Source organism: Heterocephalus glaber, unplaced genomic scaffold, assembly GCF_053883595.1.
Source record: "Heterocephalus glaber isolate CG9 unplaced genomic scaffold, H.glaber_assembly_v1.0 deba00001687, whole genome shotgun sequence".
Lineage (NCBI taxonomy): Eukaryota > Metazoa > Chordata > Mammalia > Rodentia > Bathyergidae > Heterocephalus > Heterocephalus glaber.
This window is the reverse complement of record NW_028258412.1, coordinates 23161780-23184286: the sequence shown is the minus strand read 5'-3', so window position 1 is coordinate 23184286 and position 22507 is coordinate 23161780. Positions and strand designations below refer to the sequence as shown.

Sequence of the window (22507 nt, the reverse complement as noted above, 5' to 3'; positions counted from 1 at the left end):
CAAAGCTGGCTCCGTCAAGTTCCGGTTGCAAAGTACCCTCCTTTGAGAGCGAGCCTGCCCGCCTCCGCTTCACACCCGGTGCAACCCTCCACGGCCACCCCGCTGTGGGAGTCACCTTTTCCCGGTAGTCACCGCCCTGGGAGGGAATCGCCCCGGGCGCGGGACTCTCACGCTCACCGCAGAGTCTCGAGGGCCCCGCAAGCAGGGTCCCTACCGTTGAGCTACACCTCCAGCCCAATAAATGTTCCTAGGGCTCGAACCCAGGGCCATGCTAAGCCTGTGCAGACTGCCGAGCTCCCCCCAGGATTACGCGCATCTGTAAGGCTTCATGCCTTCGTGTCTCTAGAATACAGGAAATATAATCAACACAAATATGTAAAACTTAAAAACTGACTCTGGCGTAAATAAAGCCCCTGTGACTGGGAATTTGTGATAAGCTGAAATTTCTAACCTTTATTTACATGGCTGATCTCCTAAACTAGGGATTTCAGTGCTGTGGTGATGAGAACGTGCATTTGGCACTGCTTTGAACATCTGGGTTGTTATATGAATGAATTAAATGCACACAAGCCCTGGTAAGAATTTTCTATAAAAATAAGATTTTATTTATTAAAGTATGACGGAAGCACGAAGGACCACAACAGTCGGAGAAGCCTAATGGTGGATGGCAGCGGAACGCCAGGCTTTGCACATGTGCACCCACGGGTTACTGAGGAACACGGCCAGCAAGAGGAGGGCAACCAACAGCAGGCCCTTGGCCACACACTGCGAATAAGGTTCCCCTGGAAACAATGATAAACACTGAGTAGTAGCATTTCTTAACTTCTGTTTTTTTGTGTGTGCGTTTGTGGAGACACAGTCTCAATATGTGGTTCAGACTGGCCTAGAACTCTCAGCGATCTTCCTGCCTCAGCCTCCCAATTGCTGGAATTATAGGCATAGACCACCACATTTTTCTAATAATTATTTCTCTAATAATTTAGGTAGGAATACGTCAAACCATCAAGGGTGATCATTTCCAAGTATATCAGTATCAGTACATTTTTTCTTTTTAAACTTTCTGTAAATTTTAAATTTCCTGCAATATTTATACATTTTTAAAAAATTAGCTGATACAGCCAGGTGTGGTGGTGAATACTTGAATTCCCAGCACTCAAGAAGCTGAGGCAGGAGATCACTGAAAACTGAAGGCCAGCCTATGCTACCTAGTGAGTTCAAGGCCCGGCTGAACTACACAGCAAGACCCTGTCTCAAAATACAAAGAAGAAATAAAATAATATGTAGCTGACACAGCCTGATGACCATTGCAGAAGTCAACTTTACCATGGTGGCGCAGGCCTGTGATCCCAGCATTCAGGAGGCTGAGGCAGGAAAATCATCAAGAGTTCAAGGACAGCCTGCAAGGAGCTACACAGCAAGACCCCGTCTCAAAAAGAAAAAAACGAGGGCCAGGAATTAAGCTCAGTGGTTCCAACTTGTGCCTCGAAAGTGCAAGGTCCCAAGTTCAATCCCCGGTACCAGAAAAAAAAAAACAAAGAAAGAAAATTGGCTTTACTGACCTTGATAATACTGGGTCAATGGATACAGAAGTTGCGGCCAACACACATCATTTCTGTTGCAGTCATACTCTGTGAAATTGATCTGGAATCTGCAAAACAGTTTAGCAGCTTACAAAAGCTACAAGGAGTGAAAGGCTCAGAGCTCGATGGAAGGGAGACGTGTGCCCAGTCTATTTTATTTTTTTTGGTACCGGGGGATCCAACTTGGGACCTTGCATTTTCGAGGCAGGCACCGGAACCACTGAGATAAATCCCCGGCCCTGCCCAGTCTATTTTAAGTCTGTATCTTTCTGCTTCCTCACAATGTCTACACGGCAGCAACCGGATTACCTGGTCAGGGGGCGGGGCAGCTGGGCAGGTATTTTGATAAACCGGACGTAGGCACTGAGTGGGAGGACGTCACTCTCACCCTGGCATGCCAGCCCACACTGGTACTGCCAGTCCACGGCGAAGAACCTGGAGGGGAGGCACCCCGGCCGTGAGGATGGCTGACGTCCTCTACGGGGTCAACAGATCACATTGACATTGCAAAACTCTTCAAATACAGACACAAGGAGAAAGAATCCAATGAACACTCCAGCCTGTCTCCCGGCTACAGTCACTAATTCTCTTCTGCTCCAGCTGTCTCATTTTATAGAGGTGGTTTTTTGTTTGGTTTTGGTTTTTTTTTTTCCTCTGTTATTTTTGAGACAAGATCTTCCTATGTAGCTCCTGCTGACCTCGAACTCATGGCGATCCTTCTGCCTCATCCTCCTAAATGCTGAGATTATATGCGCGAGCCACGGTGCTCAGAATAGGAGTTTTAAAAGTTAACTTGTCTCTCAGTATAACAGTAACAAGAGCCAACCATTTATTGAACGTTCTTGCTGTGAGCAGAGCTGAGGTGCTTTGTACACATGGTCTCTGTGTGGTGGATTTGGTAGTGTAGTGTTACCCAGCATCCCTTCTTTCTTTAGGGACCTGCACCCCAACTTTCTCAACTACTGCTCGAAGCTCTCAGTTCAGTGGAGCAGAAGATACCAGCCTGAATCACCTGCACCGAGATGAAGGGAAGAAAATTCCTGACCCCGTGGGAACCAGGACCCAGGAACTAGCTATGGGCGGACTTTTCCACTCGCCTTGCTTAATGGGACTCTGTAGTAGGCCTGCTACATACAGGCCCGGTCACCACTTGGAGCTCAGGAGACAGTGACCACCCAAGCCTCAGGCAGAGGAGAAATGGGCCCGCCAGGACTACACCTGTACCCACGGTGCGCCCTTGGGCCAGCGTGCCAACTGCAGGCCCACGGGGCACTCAGAGCTCTCTACGTGGAACAGGTGTCCCGATAAACAGTGCACACATCCATCGCCACTGCTGCTCACTGCAATCGGGGAGTAAATGACTGGTGTCCAGCCTCCCAAGCCCTCACCATACCCACTCCTCCAGACTCCATGGACCGAGATGGACCACACCTGGTCTCCACGCCAAGGATCTCCTGCTGCTCGATGCCCTCCACTGCACCGGCGTCTGCGAAGAGGATGCGGATGTGCAGCTGGGAGGGAACAGCTGGGCAGATGCCGAGGGCGCCACCGGCAGTCCGGTCCATGCTGCCATTGGGGGCTTCTACACCTAGGGGAACAGTTACTCATTTAGGGGTTCTTTTTGGTTTTTTCTTTTTTGGTACCGGGGATTGAACTCAGGACCTTGCGATTTTGAGGCAACTGGCTGCACCACTGAGCTAAATCCCCAGGCCTGTTTTGCTTTGTTTTTGAGACATGGTCTTGCCATATAGTACAGTCTGGCCCTTAACTCACTACATAGCCCAGGCTGACCTCAAACTCGCAGTGATCCTCCTGCCTCAGCCTCCCAAGTGCTGGGATCCCAGGTGTGCTCCACCAGCCCTGGGTCAAGTTACACATTTTTGAAAGAATAATAACAGTTTTCCTATAATGTCATGGTACCACAAAAAGGGGAAATAATATTAGACAGGAATCCTACTGTGAGCCCTTCATCTCTATGAAGCTGTAGATGTCACTCTGTGCCTGTGTGACTCCCTGAGGTCTATGAGGCACAGGCAGGTGCTGGTTACCCAAAGCTGGGTTTCAAACATTTCCTTGGATGGAAAAGTAGTTGCTGAAATTTGAACAGTCTTGAGCGCACAATAAAACCATCAATCAGGGTTCTATTTCCAAGCTGCCTACTGAAATCCAGCCAGCCTTTTAGCAGAAGCATTTTAATTGAGTTATTTCAGGTGGTCACAGTTCTAGTAAAAGCTATAGAAGGCCCTGATAATTCACTCCACAAGAGGAGTTCATAGAGGTGGATGAGGAGTAATTTCCTGAGGGAGACCGAGAGATGGGTGGAGGGGAGGGAATGGGAGGGAAGAGAAGGGGGAGGAAACAGAATGGAGATGTGTTACGAACATGCGCCAGGTCCCCACGATGAATGTGATCATTATGTACGCAGACGTGGACTAATCCAAAGTTTACAAGGCAATTTCCTAGTGTTGCCATGGCAGCAGCACAAATGCAAGAGAACAGAAGTGAATGGGGGATTAATTTCTGTTCATCTCAAAGAGTGGCACTGGGGAAATTAGCTGTGACAGGAGTGAGTGACAGGTCCCAGGGAGGCCCTGGAGGGGGCTTCTTTGTCCTTTCAGAGACTGTGGCTGACACTGTCCCCCAAGGCACCCAACTGCCCCATCCCTGATATATCACTTCCGGTTCTTAGCCAGGATGTGGGCTGCATATCTTGCTCTACCTGGAGGAGCTCACCCCTCCCCCACCGGGGACAAATGCTGCCACCTCTCTGATTTCAAAGTCACCTGAGAAGCTGGGCTCTCTGGAAACTCCCGTATTTCTTACTTCTCGGGTGCTTTTTAAATTTTGTTTGTGTGTTTTGTTTGGGTTTTTTTGGTTTTGGGGGGTTTTTTTGTTTGTTTGTTTGTTTTGGTACCGGGGATCAAACTCAGGACCTTGCGCTTTCGAGGCAGGCGCCGGAACCACTGAGCTAAATCCCTAGCCCTTGTTTGGTTTTTTTGAGACAGGGTCTTGCTACGTAGTTCATGCTGGCTTTGAACTCACTGTGTAGCCCCTAAGTGATCTTCTTTTCTCAGCTTCCTGAGTGCTGGGATCACAGGCGTGTGACACCCTCAGGTGCTTTGACCACATCCTTCCCTAGATTGCTTTGTGTATTTCCTCTCTAAAATGATAAAAGACTGCTGGAGGGGCCGGAGATTTAGCTCAGTGGCACCGCACCTGCCTCAAAAGCACAAGGTCCTGAGTTCAATCCCCAGTACCGCAAAAAGAAAAAAAGACTGCTGGATGTGGTGGGGCACACCTGTAATCCCAGCCCTTGAGAGGCTGAGGCAGGAGGATCACCATGAGTTTGAGGCAAGCCTGAGTGACACAGTGAGCTCAAGGTCAGCCTGCACTACAAAGCAAGACTATCTCAAAAAAAATTATATATATACACACACACACACCCACACACGAAGTTGAGCGTGGTGGTGCACACCTGTATTCCCAGCACTTAGGAGGCTGAGGCAGGAGGATCTTGGTGAGTTTGAGGTCAGCCTGGGCTACATAGGGAGACCGTCTCAAAAAAAAAAAAAGAAAAAATATAAAAGAGGGCAAGTGTAGTGGTGCACAGTTGTAATCCCACTTCTTGGGAGGATGAGGCACGAAGATCAAACATTTGAGGCCAGCCTGGGCTACACAGCCAGTTCATGGCCAGCATGGAACATAGAGTAAAACCACGCCTTGGACAAGTAAGTACATAAAAGACAGCACGAACGTGGGGTGAGAGACAGAAGGGCTTCCTGCCTGGAGCGGTGACCCCAGCTGTCCAGGTAAGCCACCAAAGAAGAGACCTCACACATCAGCCGCTAATGCACAGGCGCTGCAGTCACAGCCCCCAGTCTGCCGCCTCCCGAGGGTGCAGGGAGACTCACGCAGGACCTCCAGCCAGCCGTCGCTCAGGTCTCGGGAATCAGAGTTGCCTCTCGCTCCGACATGCGTGGCTTCTATTAAGGAACCGAGTTTCTTGGCCACGCTCTCCCTGCAAGAGAACGAGGCAGAGCTCAGCCCAGTCAACAGATCCATCCAGACACTCTGGTCGCTGCCCGACGCCCCAGTGCCAGCAAAACTGGCACTGAACCTGGCTGGGAGCCCTGCTTCTCCCCGGCCTTCCCACAGAGCTGCACCTGGGAAGCTAGGGAAATGCAGGCGGCAGCAGCCTTCCTCACACTGGGCTTAAAATACCGCTAACCTATGTACGGTGTGGGGGAGCAGGCCTGTAATCCCAGCACTCGGGAGGCTGAGGCAGGAGGATCGCTGTGAGTTCAAATAGTGAGACCCTATCTCCCACAAAATAAAACAGAAAAGCAAATTACTTGCTGCCAAAGGCTGGAGGGAGGAGGAAACAAGGAGTAACTATTTAACCAGGATAGGGTTTCCCTCTTTTGCTGATGGAAATGTTTAGAACTAGATAAAGGTGGTGATTATACAATATCATCAAAAGTACTAAAAGGCACTGAACGGTTCACTTTTTTTTTTTTTTGGTACCGGGGATTGAATTCAGTTCCTTGCACTTATGAGGCAGGTGGCAGAACCACTGAGCTAAATCTCCATCCCTGTTCACTTTTGAGACAGGGTCTCAATATGTAGCCCAGGGTGGTCTTGAACTCATGGCCATCCTCCTGCCTCAGCCTCCCAAGCGCTAGGATTACAGGTGTGTGCCATCATGCCCAGCTCCTATTCACTTTAAAGTGACTAATTAGCCAGGTCGGGGATTTAGCTCAGTGGCACTGCAGCTGCCTCGAAAGCACAAGGTCCTGTGTTTGATGCCCAGTACTGAAAATAAATAAATAAAGTGACTAAGTATATATATATAAATCCCCAGCCCAATTAAGAAAAAAGAATGCAGGCCAGGGATTTAGCTCAGTGGTTCCGGCGACTGCCTCGAAAGTGCAAGGTCCCAAGTTCGGTCCCCGGTACCAAAAAAAAAGAAAAAAGAATGCGTATGCATATATATAAATATACTTTCCAAATGCTAACAAAATGAACTAGAACATTCATTTTTTGTTTGTTTTTTAAGACAGGGTCTCACTGTGTAGCCCAAGCTGGCCTTGAACTTGAAGCGATCGTCCTGCCGCAGCCTCCCGAGTGCTGGGATCACAGATGTGCGCCACCACACCCAGCACTTTTTCAGAGCTCTCAGAACAGAAGATCACAATGGCCCGACAGACGGCAGCAGAGCTGCACTTCAATGGGGTTGGAGGGCGTTGGTCCAGACCTCGCTGTCTTCCCTGGCATCAGCCTTCTTGTCCACTTGGGTGCCAGTGCGACTTCATTCATTATTTGCGATCACTTCTCCACTATTTTCAATTCGCTCTCCCCTTACATATTCATGTTGTCCTTACTTTTTGGGCAGCAAATCAGCTTTAAGCCTAGCACACACAGTGCAGGCCAGCTCCTCACTCACCTGAGCTGAGTGCAGTTTTCGCTGACCCCTACTTCCAGAAGACACCCAGACTGCAAGTTCTCTCCAAATAAGACAGGCCTGAAAGTTGCTGAGGTGCACAAACTCCTTCCAGCTAGAAAAGGAAAAGATTGCCCTCCTCAATGTTTGTGTTGAACAAAAGTAAAAATGTAGCTGGACAAGGTGGCGCAGCCTGGAATCCTAGCAACTCTGGGAGGCTGAGGCAGGAAGATCACTAATTTGAGCCTGGACAATTTAGCCATTTAGTGAGACCCTGTCTCAAAATCAAAGAATAAAACAAGGGCTGGAAGGGGATAACTTAGTGCACAGAACCTGGGTCCAATCTCCAGGATCACAAAAATAAAATTAATTAATTAAAATTAAAATGTACATCAAAGTTTTTCATGAAGAACAGGGAAAACAACACATAAAGTTTGGAGTTTTCATGACCTGAGATTATTGTTCTCTAATCCTTTCCAAGCTGAACCCAGGCACCGTGCGTGTCAGAATCGCTGGTCCCATCACAGGCTCACTCTGAACAGGAAATCAGTGCCCGGGCAGATGCCGGTGATTGGCCGGGTGGTCAGACTCCCACACGGCAGGAAGCAGTGTTCGTGTGTCCGGCCAGCACCACGCTGAACCACAGGCAACAGAGGGGGGGTCCAAGCCCATCTCAGACCCACAGGTCGCTCACGCAGAGCCAGCGCTGCAGTACAAGCAGTGTTAATGGTCCTTCAAAAACAGCCAAGCCAGGCATGGTGGTGCACGCCTATCGTCCCAGCACTTGGGAGGCTGAGGCAGGAGGATCACCATAAGTTCGAAGCCAGCCTGAGCTACACGGTGAGTTCAAGGACTGCCTGAACTGTACAGTGAGGCTCTGTCTCAAAAAAAAAAAAAAAAAAAACCTAACTGATTCCTTGATTAAATTCTGAAAGCAAAAATGTTTCTAACTCTAGTCCACCAGGGGGTTAATCCTGGCGGCCAACAAGGATTACCTGACTGCCAAACACGGAGAGTCGTAGCATTGCTCGCAGCATTGGTATTCAGGGCTCGGACTGGCCTGCCAAGCTGGTAACCTGGAAAAACACAAGGAACAGCGTTAGCATCTTTCCTAACCCAGGCTAAGGTTGCAAGGGCTGTGGCAGCAAGTCCCACAAGAGACGAAGCCGCGGTGAGAGAGACGCTGCAGGCGAAGCCTTTCCAAAGATACCCTTGTGGAGCAGGGGGAAGGAGAAAAAAGAGAATTGAGATGTGTTGGGAGCAATGCTACATAATTCTAGGGAAAAATCATTTGGTTAGCCTAGTTCTCTTGCCTACAGCCAAGCTACAGAATAACTCCAGTTTGGCCTCCGGTCACAACTGAGACTTCAGTGATCCAGTGATGCTGTGATTCTCCAGGACAAGAAACATCCTGGGAGAACAAACATCTGCTCAGTTCCTCATTGTTCTTGGACTGATTAACATCTTGTTTGCCGGAGATGTACTGAACTCTCTGCAAGCCTTCCGTTACACCTTGTTTATCCCAATGTGAACTGTTGAACTCTCTGCAAGTCATTTGTTACATTTGTTTCTCCCGATGTACTGCATAAAAGGTGTGGTAAACTGGGGGCTTTTGTCTTTGCCGCCCAGAGCAGCACTGATCAGACCCAGAGCTCAGCTTCTTCTCAGTCTTTTTTTTTCTACCTTTCCTATAATTCGCCGTGTGCTGCCGTGGCTCGCAGGAGACCAGGACTCACTGCAGAGGTTCTGGTAACGTCCCCTTCCCCTGTCCCCTACAGAGATGTGTTATGTACTTGGACTGACTCACTACACTGAATGCAATCATGTACTGCAAATATCTACAAATAAAAATTAATAACTAAAAAAAAAAGAAAGAGAAAAAAATACCCAAGAGAAAGCTAGCACCTTCATTATTTTTTTGTTTTCTTTTTAACAGACAATTCGTGTTTTTCCTTTGTCTGTTTAGTTTTGGTTTTTTGAGGCAGAGTTTCACTGTGTAGCACAGGCTGGCCTTCAACTCACAGCAATCCTCCTGCCTCAGCTTCCCCAGTGCAACATCAGTATTTAGCCGTAAATATGTCACAAATACCAGAAGCATGCAAAGATACATGGCTTTTTTGTTTGGATGGGATTTGGGGGGTTGTTGAGCCAGGGTCTCACTATATATATATATATATGGTTCAGGCTGGCCTTAAACTTACTATGTAGCTCTGCCCAGCCACGGCGATCCTCCTGCTTCAGCCTCCTGAGTGCTGGGATTATAGGCCTTCACCCCCACCCCTGGCTAATATATTGTTTTTGCAGGGCCTTTTGAAGCTATGCTGCAGACCTTACAACACCTCATCTAAGATCTCCATCCTACAGCTCCTAAAATTAAGGCTATTCCCCTACTTAGCCACACGTGATGGTTGACTGCAGTGTCCACTTGAGTAAAGGAACCCAGTTCTGGGTGCGGATGATGGGCTCACTGACGAGGGAGACCCTGCCCTGGGTGTGGGTGGCACCGACCAATCAGCTTGCAGCTTGGAGGGAATAACAAGGGAAAGAAGGAAGCCTGGCTCCTGCTCCTTCACCATGGCCCTTGAACACCGTCTCCACCTCCAGGAGGACAGGTGCTGGGACTTGCTCACTGCCCAACTCCAGTGCTCAACGGAGCTCCTTCGTGCAGGACCATGTGGCTCAGGGGTTGGCTCTCAGGCACCCGGCCACAACCTGCCTCTCATTTATTAATGATCTCAGCTTGTTTCCTGTCGAGTCCCATCACCTGGTGCTGACCTTTCAGGTGAGACAGCTAATTCCCTGAAGATGGGGTCCTTGGTCCACAGTACTCCTGAAATCCTGTCCCTCAAACTACAAATGTGATTTTCAAATATTTAATTTTTGAAAAAAATTTTTACAAAATAAAAATTTTCCAGCTGGAGGACGGCAGCACTAGCGCCTGTTCCTGCCCTGCACAATGCCTTGGCTCAGTCCCCAGCTGGGGCAGAGGGTGGGGGGGACATCATACATTTTCAGGGGCCCGGCTACTTGGGAAGCTGAGGTGGGAGGATTGCTTGAGCCACAAATTTGAGACCAGCCTGGACATCATAGCGAGATTCACATCTCAAAGAAATGTTTTGAAAAAAGAAAATAGATGAAATGTATTTAGATACCATATCTTATTTAACAATGTAGTTTACAATCTACCTGAAACCTTATCATTTCCACATTGCCTCCCTCCAGGTGCACGACAGCCACCTGTGCCGTGACAGCACCCAGGAGCAAGCAGGAGGACAAGAAGCAAACATGGGACGAATCAGAGGATGGCAGGTTTGCACAAAAAGACCCAAAGCACAAGGGGCCAGGGAGTCCCTGGGCCCCTCACCCAGGCTCCCCATGGAGAACCCGCCATCGGAGCTCATTCCTTTTGAGAAGCTAATCCTACCAGTGTCACAAAGGCAGGCCCTCGGTCCAAAGACCGGGAGCTAAGAGAAAGAACTGTCAGTTACTCTGGATGACAGCTTATGTAAAGCAATTAAGTTGCTATCAGAAAAGAATAAAGAAGCAGGCCAAGCCCAGTGTGGTGGCGCAGGCCTGTGATCCCTGCATTCTGGGAGGCTGAGGCAGGAGGATGGAAAGTTCAAGACCAGCCTGGCCATCTTAGTGACTGAGCAAAACCCTGTCTCAAAATAAAAGATTAAAAAAAGGACTGGGAATGTAGCTCAGTGCAGGGGCCCTGGGTTTACTCCCCAGCACCTCAAAGAGGAAAAACATGAAGAGAAAAAGAAACCGGTCAGTAGAACAAACTAAACTGGGGGAGAGTTTCTTACAAGCATGGCACAGTGCCAGAGTGTTGCACTAACATCTCTTTGCAGGACGCGTGACACACACAGTCCTCTACCTGGGTTTCCAGATAATTCCTTTTCGTTGCCACTGTTACGGTTTAAAAACTTCACTGTGAATCTCTGTGTGAGTATTCCTAGAAATAAACCAAAGTGAAGATGGAGTCAGAAACACACCGAAGAAACAAAGCTGGCTTCATTGCATGTTTCAGATACGAGACTTGAGGAAAGACAGGAAGGGAATGCTCTGGAGGAAGCCTCCTCACTGCCCTTTCCCAGATACCTGTCGGCTGGGCAATGATTTCTGCCCTGACGATTCTGACACTGATTTCAGTGATCGTGTTGTTGTCCCATCTGAAAACGTAATGTTCTTCCACGGTCACATTTCTGGGGGCTGAGGGGCTGCTTAGCAGTGCTTCTGCAAATACAAGGAACCTTTCATCAGCAGGGCACGGTGGCACACACCTGTGATCCCAGCACTCAGGAGGCTGAGGCAGGAGGATTGCCACAAGTTTCAGGTCAGCTTGGGGTCCATAGTGAGTTCTAGGGCAGCCTGAACTACATAGGAAGACCCTGACTCAAAAACAAAGAGAAAAAGAAAGAAAACTTTTGTCACTCACAGGCCTATTCCTGGGTGGCTCTCCCAGCCTTCAAGGAAGGTCCTTGTCCCCTCTTCTGTTCCACCCCTGCCTTCGGGTCTCCAGCCATCAATGGTCAACACCACCCCTGGTTCCCTCATCCCGAGTCAGCACGCACTATGTCCCCTGTCCTGTGACAGCACACGTCCCTTTGCTGTTCCTCCCACACCCCCTGCACTCAGCTCCTGGCGCGATGCAGAGCCAGCCCTGGGCAGTGGTAAAATAGATGCCTGCAGCTCATCCCAGCCTGCTCAGGCCTCTGGGAGCTCACACAGCAAGCAGGGAGAGGCGAGGAACAAGGACATGGCACACAGATCTGCGGCTCTGGCGACCTCCCGGGGCCTCAGGCAAAGTGCCATCTACTATGAGGCTGATGACACTCGAGGGAAATGACCCCAGGTCTCCACAGCAAGGCCCTCAAGGCGTGACATTAGTACCTGTGGTGGTGAGGAACCTGTCCGGGTCAGCTGCTTCCTCATAGGTCACCGTGGGCGTAACTGTGGCTAAAGAGACAGACAGATCAACACCGTAGGGCCACAAGGTCTGGCTCGCTACCCACTCAAAGGAACGCTGCTCTCGCACACTGGCAACTGCATCCGCCCTGCACCAGCCACAGAGCCGCCCCCTCTAAGCACCCTCAGATGCCAGGCCTCCACTCGGGTTTGTTTTTTGTTTTGTTTTGGGGTTTTTTGGCAATGCTTATAAATTATATTTATGAATATGGTCAAGATAAGAAAGAAGTTTGGGGTTTGATTATAAAATGCAGCATATTTCTCTGATTCTCTTGGCTAAACTTTTCCTCTTCTTTTTTCCGTTCTTTTCTTTGCTGTCTTCCATCTTTCTGGCTCGAATTTCCCTCATTAAATCAAAAAATACCTTGTCCACGTTAGCTCGTGTCTTAGCAGATGTTTCCACATAGTTCACATTCCACTGGTCGGCTCTATTTCTTGCCTCTTCTACTGAAACCTGCCTTTTATCTTCTAAATCTGACTTGTTACCAACCAGTAGAGAAGGGACATTTTCACCTTCCTTTACTCTTTTTATTTTTTAATTTTTTTTGGTATTGGGGATCGAACTCGGGACCCTGTGCTTGCACGGCAGGTGGCAGAACCACTGAGCTAAATCCCCGGCCCTTCCTTTACTCTTAAAGTCTGCTCCCTCAAGTCGGCGGTGGCTGTAAAGGGTCCCACTTCTGTAATAGAGAAGACACGGAGGAAGCCCTCCCCGCTCCGGAAGTAGTTGTCTCTGATGGCCACGTACTCTTCCTGCCCAGCTGTATCCAAGACATCGATCTGCACTTCTCCATCCAGCACGACCTTCTTCCTGTAGCTGTCTGCTTTGGCAGGCTCCTAGTCCTCCACAAACTCATTATACATGAACTGCATGCAGGGTCAGGGCCGATTTCCCCATGCCACCGCTGCCCACCATGATGACATGCATAGGGCCAAAGAGTTCTGACCCTTGGGCTTATTTGTGGCCATCCTTTCTCACAGATTTTTCGTCAGAGGCTTAAGGAGAACCTGGGTGCCGAGCCGGTCCGCTGCCCGCAGGCTCCCGAAGCTGCGGCTGTGCTGCCTCTGGCTGGAGGCTTGGCCGCCTTTGTCGCCTGGGAAGCGCGGAGGGAGGCAGGAGGAGGAGTCTGGCAGGCGGTGGCGGAGCCTGGGCGGCTGGGAGCTCCGCTCAGGAGAGAGCCGCCCTCCTCCAGGCCGCTCTGCAGCAGCTGCCGCCCATCCCTCCACTCGTTTTTGTTGTTTTGTTTTTTGAGACAAGGTCTCTCGATGTAGCCCAGGAAGGCCTCCAACTCAAGATCCTCCTGCTTCAGCCTCCCGAGTGCTGGGATTATAAACCCATGGCACCAAAAAATCCTGGGGTTTTTGTTTTCTTTTTGCAGTACTAGGGATCGGACTCAGGATCTTGCACACACAGGCAAGGGCTCTACCACTGAGCCCCATCACAGCCCAAAGTCCCTCTCCACTTAGCACTAAATTACACTGGAGGAGGAGAATCTCCGAAGTCAGTGGAAACATCCGGGGCATCGCTCTCCCACAGGGATGATAGGCAGGCGAAAATACACGTTCACACGAAAACTTAGACACGTGTGTTTGCACCAGCACATGCACAAAACCAAGACATGGACAGAACCCAAGTGTCCCTGAGCTAACAAACAGATAAATGGGATGTGGTTTCTCCATGCAGTAGAATATTATTCACCTGTGAGAAAGAAGCAGCTGTGGGGCAGGCTGCACCATGAAGAATGAACCTCAAAACATTTCACCAAGTGAAAGAAGCCCGACACAAAGGGCCACATACTGAACAACTCGTTCATGTGAAATGCCCACCACAGGGAAGTCACAGATGGAGAGAGGTGGCAGGGGTCAGGGCAGCGTGAACGGGGAGTGGCTGTCTGTGGACACAGCACAGGCCTCCTATGGGGGTAAAAAGCTGTGGAACCAGACAGAGGAGTAAGTTACCACGGCACTGTGAACGTACTAGATGCCGCTAGATTACAAACTTTAATTCTTGGGCTGGGGATTTAGCTCAGCAGCATAGAGCCTGCCTGGCAAGTGCAAGGTCCTGCGTTCAAAAAAAAAAACTTTTTTAAAAACACTGTAATTCTGGGCTATGAACATTTTGATTAAAAAAAAAAAAAAAGCCAGGCATAGCAGTGCATGCTTGTGATCCTGGTCCCCTGGGAGGCTGAGGCAGGAGACTGCAAGTTAGAACTCAGCCTGAGCAACTCAGCAACTTAGCAAGACCTGGTTTTAAAATTTTGGGGACCAGGATGTGGCTCAGAGCAAAGGTCCTGGGTTCGGTTCCCAGCATGGAAAAAAGAATTGAGATGCAATATGCAGGCCAGGAATTTAACTCAGTGGTTCCAGCACCTGCCTCACAAGCGAAAGGTCCCAAGTTCGATCCCCGGTACCAAAAAAAAAAAAAAGAGCAATATGCTTTCTTCCACAAAAACCCCTGTCCTCCACTGGCAGCGGACCCTGTTTTAAGCTGATCCAGGAGAAGCATCTGATTCTCGTGCGCTCACCCCTTACCCCGACCCGCAGACGCAGCTCACGGTACCTCCTGCAGCGCCACCCTCCACCTTTGAGGTGCCCATGTCCCGCTCTTCATACACCTCCAAGTTGGTGGTGCACTCCGTGGCAAAGTCCCGCAGGAAGGCCACGGGGGCGTCGTGCAGACACTGCCCAGCCAGCGACACCTGGGGTGAGGAACATAGCCAGCAGGTTAGGCTTGGCTTCTCATAACAACAAAGAGATCTCTGAAAATCCTCTTTCCGCTCCTCCCTGTCACTGGCTCAGGCCCAGTGGCCCTGCTGCAGGGAGGTGGCTCAACACTCGCTAGGTGGGAGCCCAGGAAGTCACAGATTTTTAATGGAAACAGGGGCACCCCCTCCCTCGGCCGCTCAGCCTTTGCTTTAAAACACTTGGTTACATTCAATTCCATTTTCTCTTGTTCATCATAATTCAGATTTTTTTTTCCAAGTACTGGGACTCAAACCCAGAGCCCTACACACACCAGGCATGGGTTGTATTCCAAACCCCAGATGTCTTTTTTATTTTTTAAGACAAGGTCTCACTCTAGTCCAGGCGGGCCTGAAACTCATGGTGATCCTCCTGCCTCAGCCACACCTATAATCCCAGCACTCAGGAGGCTGAGGCAGGAGGATTGGGAGGGAGTTCAAATCCAACCTGGACTATGCAGTGAGACCTTGTCTAAAAAAAAAAATAAAGAACCGGGGATTTAGCTCAGTGGTTCTGCCGCCTGCCTTGCAAGCGCAAGGATCCCAGTTGGATCCCAATACCAATAAATAAATAAATAAATAAACCTTAAAAAAGAAAAGAAACTGGCAATTAAACTAATAGAAGCGGCTGAGGATTTAGCTCAGTGGTTCTACCACCTGCCTCGCAGGCCCAAAAACCCGAGTTCAATCCCAGGTACAAAAAAAAAACAAAGATAAACTAATAGAAATGAAGAATAATCATAACTTCCATGAAAATTTATAGACAATCATTTGGTTTTTATATTTCAGGTTTATTTTGAAATTTAGCAAAGACAGTGATAAACTTTAAAGGGACTTTGTTTTTTAAATCCAAAAACCATTAGCAGTTAAGTCCCTGGAAAATCCACAAGTCATTTGGGGAGAAATCTTCCAGAGAAAGAGGACTTATGTTGCCAACAGGGGAGGGGATAACAGCAGAGTCTGGCACATTCGAATTCAAGTCCTCACCTGCGGTACAGTGAAGTAATAACCCTTCTCCTCCCTGGTCCTGATCGGGTCTCCTTGTTTGTACCCAGAGTCTGCAGCGAGTTTGGGGACAGTGTGCAGAGAGGCTTCGAAGCCAAGCTGGTGTCTCGGGGAACTGCAATCCACAGAAAAGACCGTCGCTACCGCTATCAGTGCTAAAGTACCACTGTTGCTTTACATTTTTCTTTACTTTTGTTTTGTTTTGTTGGGACAAAGTCTCGCTACATAGCCCAGGCTGACCTCAAAATCACAGTAATCCTCCTGCCTCAGCCTCCTGAGTGCTAGGATTACAGATGTCCGCCACCACCCACAGCTTTAATTACCAAAAAAATATACATGGTTGTTAATTTTCAACAAGACAGAACTGTAAAATACAGAAAGTTGAGGTCCTTCATGGGCCCACCGCTCCTGTCCCCACCTGAGAAAATCCTTAGGACCTCTCTGCCGGGCTGACTGATCGCTTTCCAGTGAAGCCCCGCTCTGTACTTGCTCGCTGAAATCTAGAGTCCACTCTTTTGGGGCACAGGACACACAGACCCAAGCTAAGGGCCCCGGGGACGGATCCCTCCCAGGCGGTGGCTCGGGTACTCACATGGCGCCGTGATAGAAGTGACCGAGGAAGGGCGAGTTGACTGGTGAGGACTGCACACACAGGAGGGGGAACCAGTCGGGGACATGGCCTGCGGTCCCCGCCATGCACAGCTGGTCGAAGGGAGGGCTGACCTCACCCCCGAACACGCCTGGGAGACAGGCGTCTCGGAACAGCTGCCTCGCAGCCTGCGAGCAGTCCTGCAGAGCAGAGGTGAGATGGCGGTGGCACAGCCTCCACTCACTGTGTGGCCCAGCCTGGCCTCGACCACAGTGATCCAGGTGGCAGCAATCCTCTGTGCCCAGTAATCAGAAAGAACGAACCTGGTCACAGCAGCAGCGGACATCACAGGCCCCGGCTGTCAGGTTGCAAGGACAAGGCCCGAGGGGCTGGTACACCTGGTGAGGGATGACCGTGACGTTCTCTGAAAAGCACACGAGAGGAAGTCCAACTATGAAACAAGTGACACAGCCCTGCACACTGCTGACTGTCCAAAGGAGCTGACAGATCACCGCCACCAGTGTTCCCCTTAAGGAACCCTGAAATGAGCAACTCGTGAAACTGTGTGAGGTGGGCACCTATACTCCAACAACAGAGATGCAGATCTACATACAGCTGTGAAATGGGAAAATGAATACAATGACGCAAAGAATCAGAGTTGACTGTTAAAATAATCAGCTGGCTACAAACTACAGGTTAGGGCTGTAATTATGGTGCAGGCCTGTAATCCCAGCACTGGGGAGGCTGAGGCAGGAGGATCGCCGTGAGTTCAAGGCAAGGCCAACCTGGACTACCTAGCAAGACCCTGTCTCACCAAGAAAAAGAGACATCTGGCACCTGCCGCGCAAGAACAAGGTCCCAAGTTCAATCCCCATTATCCCCCCCAAAAAAGCAGAGACAAGGGAAAGCTCTGAATGCTGCAGCTGCCATTAATTCCTCCTGTAGTTTTCTAAGCATGTATTAATCATATTTTTGTTTGTTTTTAATTTTAAGCATTAATGAATGCCTTCTTCTGAAAAATGTGTCTATGTCTTTTTTTTTTCCTACAGGGGATCGAACTCTGGTCCTTGCACTTGCGCAGCCAGTGGCAAAACCACTGAGCTAAATCCCTGGCCCTTTATTTTTTTGGGGGGTACCAGGGATCAAAATCAGGACCTTGCACTTGCGAGGCAGGCAGTGGAACCACTGAGCTACATCGCCAGCCCTCTATTTCTTTTCTCAGATAGTTCATTCTTTTATTTTATAAAGGGTAGAGCTCATGTGAGGCCCTGAATTTGATCCCCAGCACCAGAAAAGAAAAAAATGAGGTGAACTTATAGAATAATTTCTAAGTTTTTATTGTTAGAAAGGTAAAAAATAGTGAATCATGTGTTATTATTGTGTGTGTATGTGTATATATATATATATATATATATATAGAGAGAGAGAGAGAGAGAGAGAGAGAGAGAGAGAGAGAGCGAGCATTCTGGTCCTTGCGCTTGCGCACCAGGCAGCAAAACCACTGAGCTAAATCCCTGGCCCTATTGTGTATATTTTTAAAAGAAAGGAGTACGTGTTTCTATGAGCGTTAATTAGCAGCCTGACTCTTACAAGGGAAGTTGGAGGTTCAAAACCTTCTCCAAAGTCTGATGGTTTTGGAGAACCTCACTCATGAGGCCTTCCTTTCCTTAAAATGGAGCCATGGAAGCCAGGTATGGTGGTGGTGCCTATAATCCCATCTCTCCGGGAGGGAGAGGCAAGAGGGTTGCAAATTTGAGCCCACCCTGGGGAACTTAGTGATTTTGTGAGACCCTGTCTCAAAACAAAAAAATAAAAGGGCTGGGATGTGGCTCAGTGTGAAGGCCCTGAGTTCAATTTCTCCTACCCGCCCCCCCAAAAAAAAGAAAAAAGAAAGGAACCACAGGTATCAATACATGAAAACAATTTTTGTCTTTTCCCAAAAATGATTTAAAGTGGTTTACAAGGGCCACGGATTTAGCTCAGTGGTTCCACCACCTGCTTCAAAAGCCCGTGGTCCCGAGTTCAATCCCCGGTACCAAAAAAAAAAAAAAAGTGGTTTACAAAAGTTACAAACAATAGAGCAAGATAAATCTTAATTAAATACAAGAGTACAAAGCAAAAAACTCTTAAAATAAGAAAACTAAACATAAATAGTAAGTTTAGGAAGGGAAGGCAGACTCACAAGTAAAATCAAGCAGGCGCTAGAAACTGCACAGCCCACATTTTACCATCAGATGGGGACTGCTGGATGCGGACCGTTGGACAAGGTCTTTACTTGCCTGATGCCTCCTGGGCGAGGGAAGAGTTGGCATAAATTTCCACCTGAATGAGGAGGTGTGCCAAGCAGGCTGCACTGCGAGAGGCTGAAACCAGCAGAGTTTGGACAAGACAGGGGGCCTCGGTGAAGGACTCTGTCTTGTTAGAGATGCATTCCCGCGGACCCCTGTTCAGCCTCACCGTCACCTCCAACACATCCTGAAAGAAAAATATTGCTGTACTTTCAGAGTCCAGGAGACCCTCGAGTTACAAACAGCCTGCCATATGAACAACTTGAGTTACAACTGGAATTTAGTTTTCGCTTACGACCAAAGTCCTAAGTTACGATCTGAATGCCAGCCACTTGTGCTTCCAGATGGTCTCAGATACAGATTAACCCTTAAAGAGTCCCGAAAGGAGCATTACAGCATCCTCTCCTGTGTGGGTTAACTGAGAAATCCTGGGCCAACGTCTCTCTAAGGACACTGAGATCTGCCTGTATACGGGAGAGAGACTCTGAAGGCTGTGTAGAAGAGCCTGAGCCTTCACTGACCAACCTGAGTTACAGCCAGCCCTTGGGAATGAATTGAGTTCGCAAGTCAAGGGTCCACTGTACTTCAAAAGAGAGCCTACAATTATCATTGCACATAACGGAAAACAAAAGGAATGCACACATTAGCCTTGATTTATTTTATAAAGGAGAACTGTATACAACGATGACAGAATTCTCTTTTAATATTCTACCCCTCAACTATGGTAATAGCAAGCTCTGATCCCTAAAGCAAACAACTTCTGGATAGAGAAAGATAAACACAGGTCTAATAAATTAACCCAGTTTTTCTGGAACTTTTTAATTTTTTACTTATTTTAGTTTTATTTATTTAGTGGTGCTAGGGATCAAACCCAGGGTCTCCCACATGCTAGGCAAGCACATTGTCCCTGAGCTACAGCCCCAGCCATCCGTCTGGAACCTTTTGAAGTGTCTTTATCCTCCCACTAGCAGAGGTTTTTTTCTTTTGTTTTTTTTTTTGAGACAGGGTCTCACCAGCCCAGCCTGGCCTTGAACTCACAGTGATCCTCCTGCCTCTGCCTCCCAAGTGCTGGAATTACAGGTGTGCGCCACCATGCCCCTAGAAGAAGTTTAAATACACTAAAAAGTCAGTGAAAATAATCCCAGGCTAAAATGTCCTGGTAGCGCCTGTCTTCTCCATCGGTTTATCTCCAGAGTCAATGCTGGGCACATAGTAGGCACTCACTCGTTCAGTAGAAAACATGTAGTCTCTCCAGGGTTGCATGTCCTGACACAGTGGCAAGATCAGTAGCTATGAAGCATTTGGACCCAGACCCATTTGACAATTTGACGGAAGCTGGTGGCCCTCTCGTCAGAAAATCACATGTACAGAGCATGATGGATCATGCCTATCAACCCCCAACTCTGGGAGGCTGAAGCAGGAAAATCACAAGTTCAAGCCCAACCTGGGCAACTTAGCATCTTAGCAAGATCCTGTCTCAAAATAAAAATTTTAAGAAAAGCCCAGGGATGTAGCTCACTAGTAGAGCAATTGTCTAGCATGTGTGAGGTCCTGGAATTGATCCCCAGTACACGAGAAAGAGAGAGAAAGAGAGAAAGAGAGAAAGAGAGAGAGAGAGAGAGAGAGAGAGAGAGAGAGAGAGAGAGAGAGAGAGAAAGGCAGAATCTCACGCACAATCTCATATGGTTCACAGACTCCTTGAAATGTGTCCAGAGACCCCCTGATCCCAGGTGCAGAATCCTGGGCTGGATGCGTGTCTACAGTGACACCCAATTTCAGGGCAGGTTTTTTTTTTTTTGGTACCGGAGATCGAACTCGGGTCCTTGCACTTGCGCAGCAGGCGGTGAAACCACTGAGCTAAATCCCTGGCCTCTGGGCAGTTTTAAACACAGAGAAAGCTACCGGGATCAAATCAAGAGTGCGCTGCAGAGAACCGATGCAGACATCTCCAGCGATGCCAGTTTTGCTTCTGGCCTTACCATACAGGGGGTCACAATCACACTCCAGGCTCCTGTCTCATTGCTCGGCAGTCCACAAGTGGGAACCGGAAGTACGCCTAAGGGAGAGAAGATGAGATGCAAGACAGCACTTTCTAGCCACGCATGGTGGCACACCCTGTAATCCCAGCACTGGGGAGGCTGAGGCAGGACGATCACGATGCACATGGGATAGCTCAACGAACACTAGCCATTGTTCAAGCTCCCTTGCAGGCCCTCTTTGGTTTACACACACACACACACACACACACACACACACACACACACGCACGTCCACACATCACTATTGCTTTGGTGAGGACCAGGAGGGCCCCACGGTGCCCCCTACTGGAAGGGCGGACTCTTACCTGCCTCGACCTGCAGCGGGGCCAGGGACACGGTCACATTCTCTGTGTCTCCGACCAGGAACGCGCTGACCTCAGGCCCGGACATTAGGATAAAGGGAGGGATGAAAACTAGGAGAGAAGGAAGAGGCAGGGAGGGGCTAGCCCAAGGCCTGTGTGGCAGCCTCTTCGGCTTTCGCGGCTTCCGGGGCCAGGAGGTCCCAAGTCTGGCCCCTCATCGCCAAGTCCCCTCAGCCTCGGCCCGCGCAGGTTCCTGCCCTGCCGTACACACCCAGGTCCCCCCGCAGCGGCCCCAGGAAGCCCAGTAGAAGGAGCCTCAGCAGGAGAGGAATCGGCGGCCGAAATCCCATGCCACCAACCGCGCGCGCCCTAGAAGTCGCAAAGGGCCCAGAAGGGAGAACCCGGCCGTCATAGCCCTGCTGCAGCCATCTTGCCAAGCGAACTCCCGCAGCTATGGTAACTACCAATCGGCGGCTAGCCAGGCGAGAGAGGCGCCGTGATTGGCCCACAGCAAGAGACTCCGCCCCCAACTCGGACCGGAGCATCCCGGCACCGCCCACCAGACCTGGATTGTTTTCTGCTGCTTAGTTCTTTAAAGGATGCTGAAAAAATGGGAGGTCCTGTGCGGTTCCAAAAGGGGAGCTTCCGGCCGCCCTGGACTTAACGCAAAGCGCTTCTCGAGGGAGCCTACTAGACGCTGGCTTTCTAACAACGGGGATAACAACTGCTGCTTAGTAAACTCTACTTTTATGGAGCTTTTCAGGGAATGGACGTAAGAGGGGGTGAGGCCGCAGGGCTCTAACTGAACAGCGCTGCTGGATTTATCGTTCTCCTGGTTTTCTTTTTTGGTTTTGAGTTTCCACTGGATGGAGCCCTCACTACTCCAAAACTAGATCCAATTAAAAACAAACCTGGGTAAGAGCCAGATGCGCGCCTGTGATCACAGCTACTCAGGAGGCTTGAGGCAGGATTGCAAATTTGAGGTCACCCTGGGCAATTTAATGGGACGCTGTCCTTTGGGGTCTCAAAAAGGGCTAGGAGTGTAGTTCAGCAACAGAGCACTTGCCTAGTATGTGCAAGATCCTGGCTTTAGGCTCTAATGCGAAGTGAGGGCACATAAGGTTTGGCCCAGCAATAGGACAGGTGCAAAAGTATACGAATTGTTTTCTTGCTTCAGTGTCTGGCAGCATTTTAAGCGTTATTATAGTTTGGTGACTCAGAGTTCAGGCTGAGGTGGGGCAGCTGGGTCTAGGGCTCCGCCTCCCACCTCATATACCCTACGTGGTGACTTTGGGCAAGCCACTTCTCCAAACACGTTAGTTCCTCTCTCTAAAAAGGAAACAGCCAGGCATGGTGGTGCACACCTATAATCCCAGCACTTGGGAGGCTGAGGCTGGAGGATTGCCGAGAGTTCGAGGCCAGCCTGGGCTACATAGTGAGACCCTGACTCTTCCCAAAAATTGACCAGTTATTCTACTATTCTGAAAGGTGAGACTCTTCAAGGCCTTCCACTGAACACTGTCTTTTCTTACATGTGTGCAAAACCATGGAT

The 22507-nt window shown here is 49.3% G+C and overlaps 1 protein-coding gene across 4 annotated transcripts; it reads right to left on the bottom strand.

The window, feature by feature from the left end:
- Window positions 1-576: 576 nt before the first annotated feature.
- On the bottom strand, window positions 577-21419 carry Tctn2 (tectonic family member 2). Of its 4 annotated transcripts, XM_087198037.1 has the most exons (19): window positions 21227-21418; window positions 20959-21066; window positions 20594-20670; window positions 18606-18801; window positions 16650-16750; window positions 16330-16526; window positions 15720-15852; window positions 14552-14690; window positions 11917-11982; window positions 11125-11259; window positions 10901-10978; window positions 8016-8096; window positions 7024-7135; window positions 5492-5598; window positions 3012-3168; window positions 1890-2015; window positions 1560-1648; window positions 1324-1426; window positions 577-782 (listed from the first exon to the last, which is right to left on the bottom strand). In XM_087198037.1, exons 1-19 carry the CDS (start codon window positions 21303-21305, stop codon window positions 707-709), a joined length of 2160 nt encoding a protein of 719 aa, XP_087054163.1. In that variant the 5' UTR covers window positions 21306-21418; the 3' UTR covers window positions 577-706. The 4 variants fall into 4 exon arrangements, 2 of the variants coding, with proteins under 2 accessions (XP_087054163.1, XP_087054164.1); XM_087198038.1 differs by lacking the exon at window positions 1324-1426; XR_015446178.1 differs by lacking the exon at window positions 1324-1426 and having other exon boundaries at window positions 684-782; window positions 2974-3168; window positions 21227-21419.
- Window positions 21420-22507: the final 1088 nt, after the last annotated feature.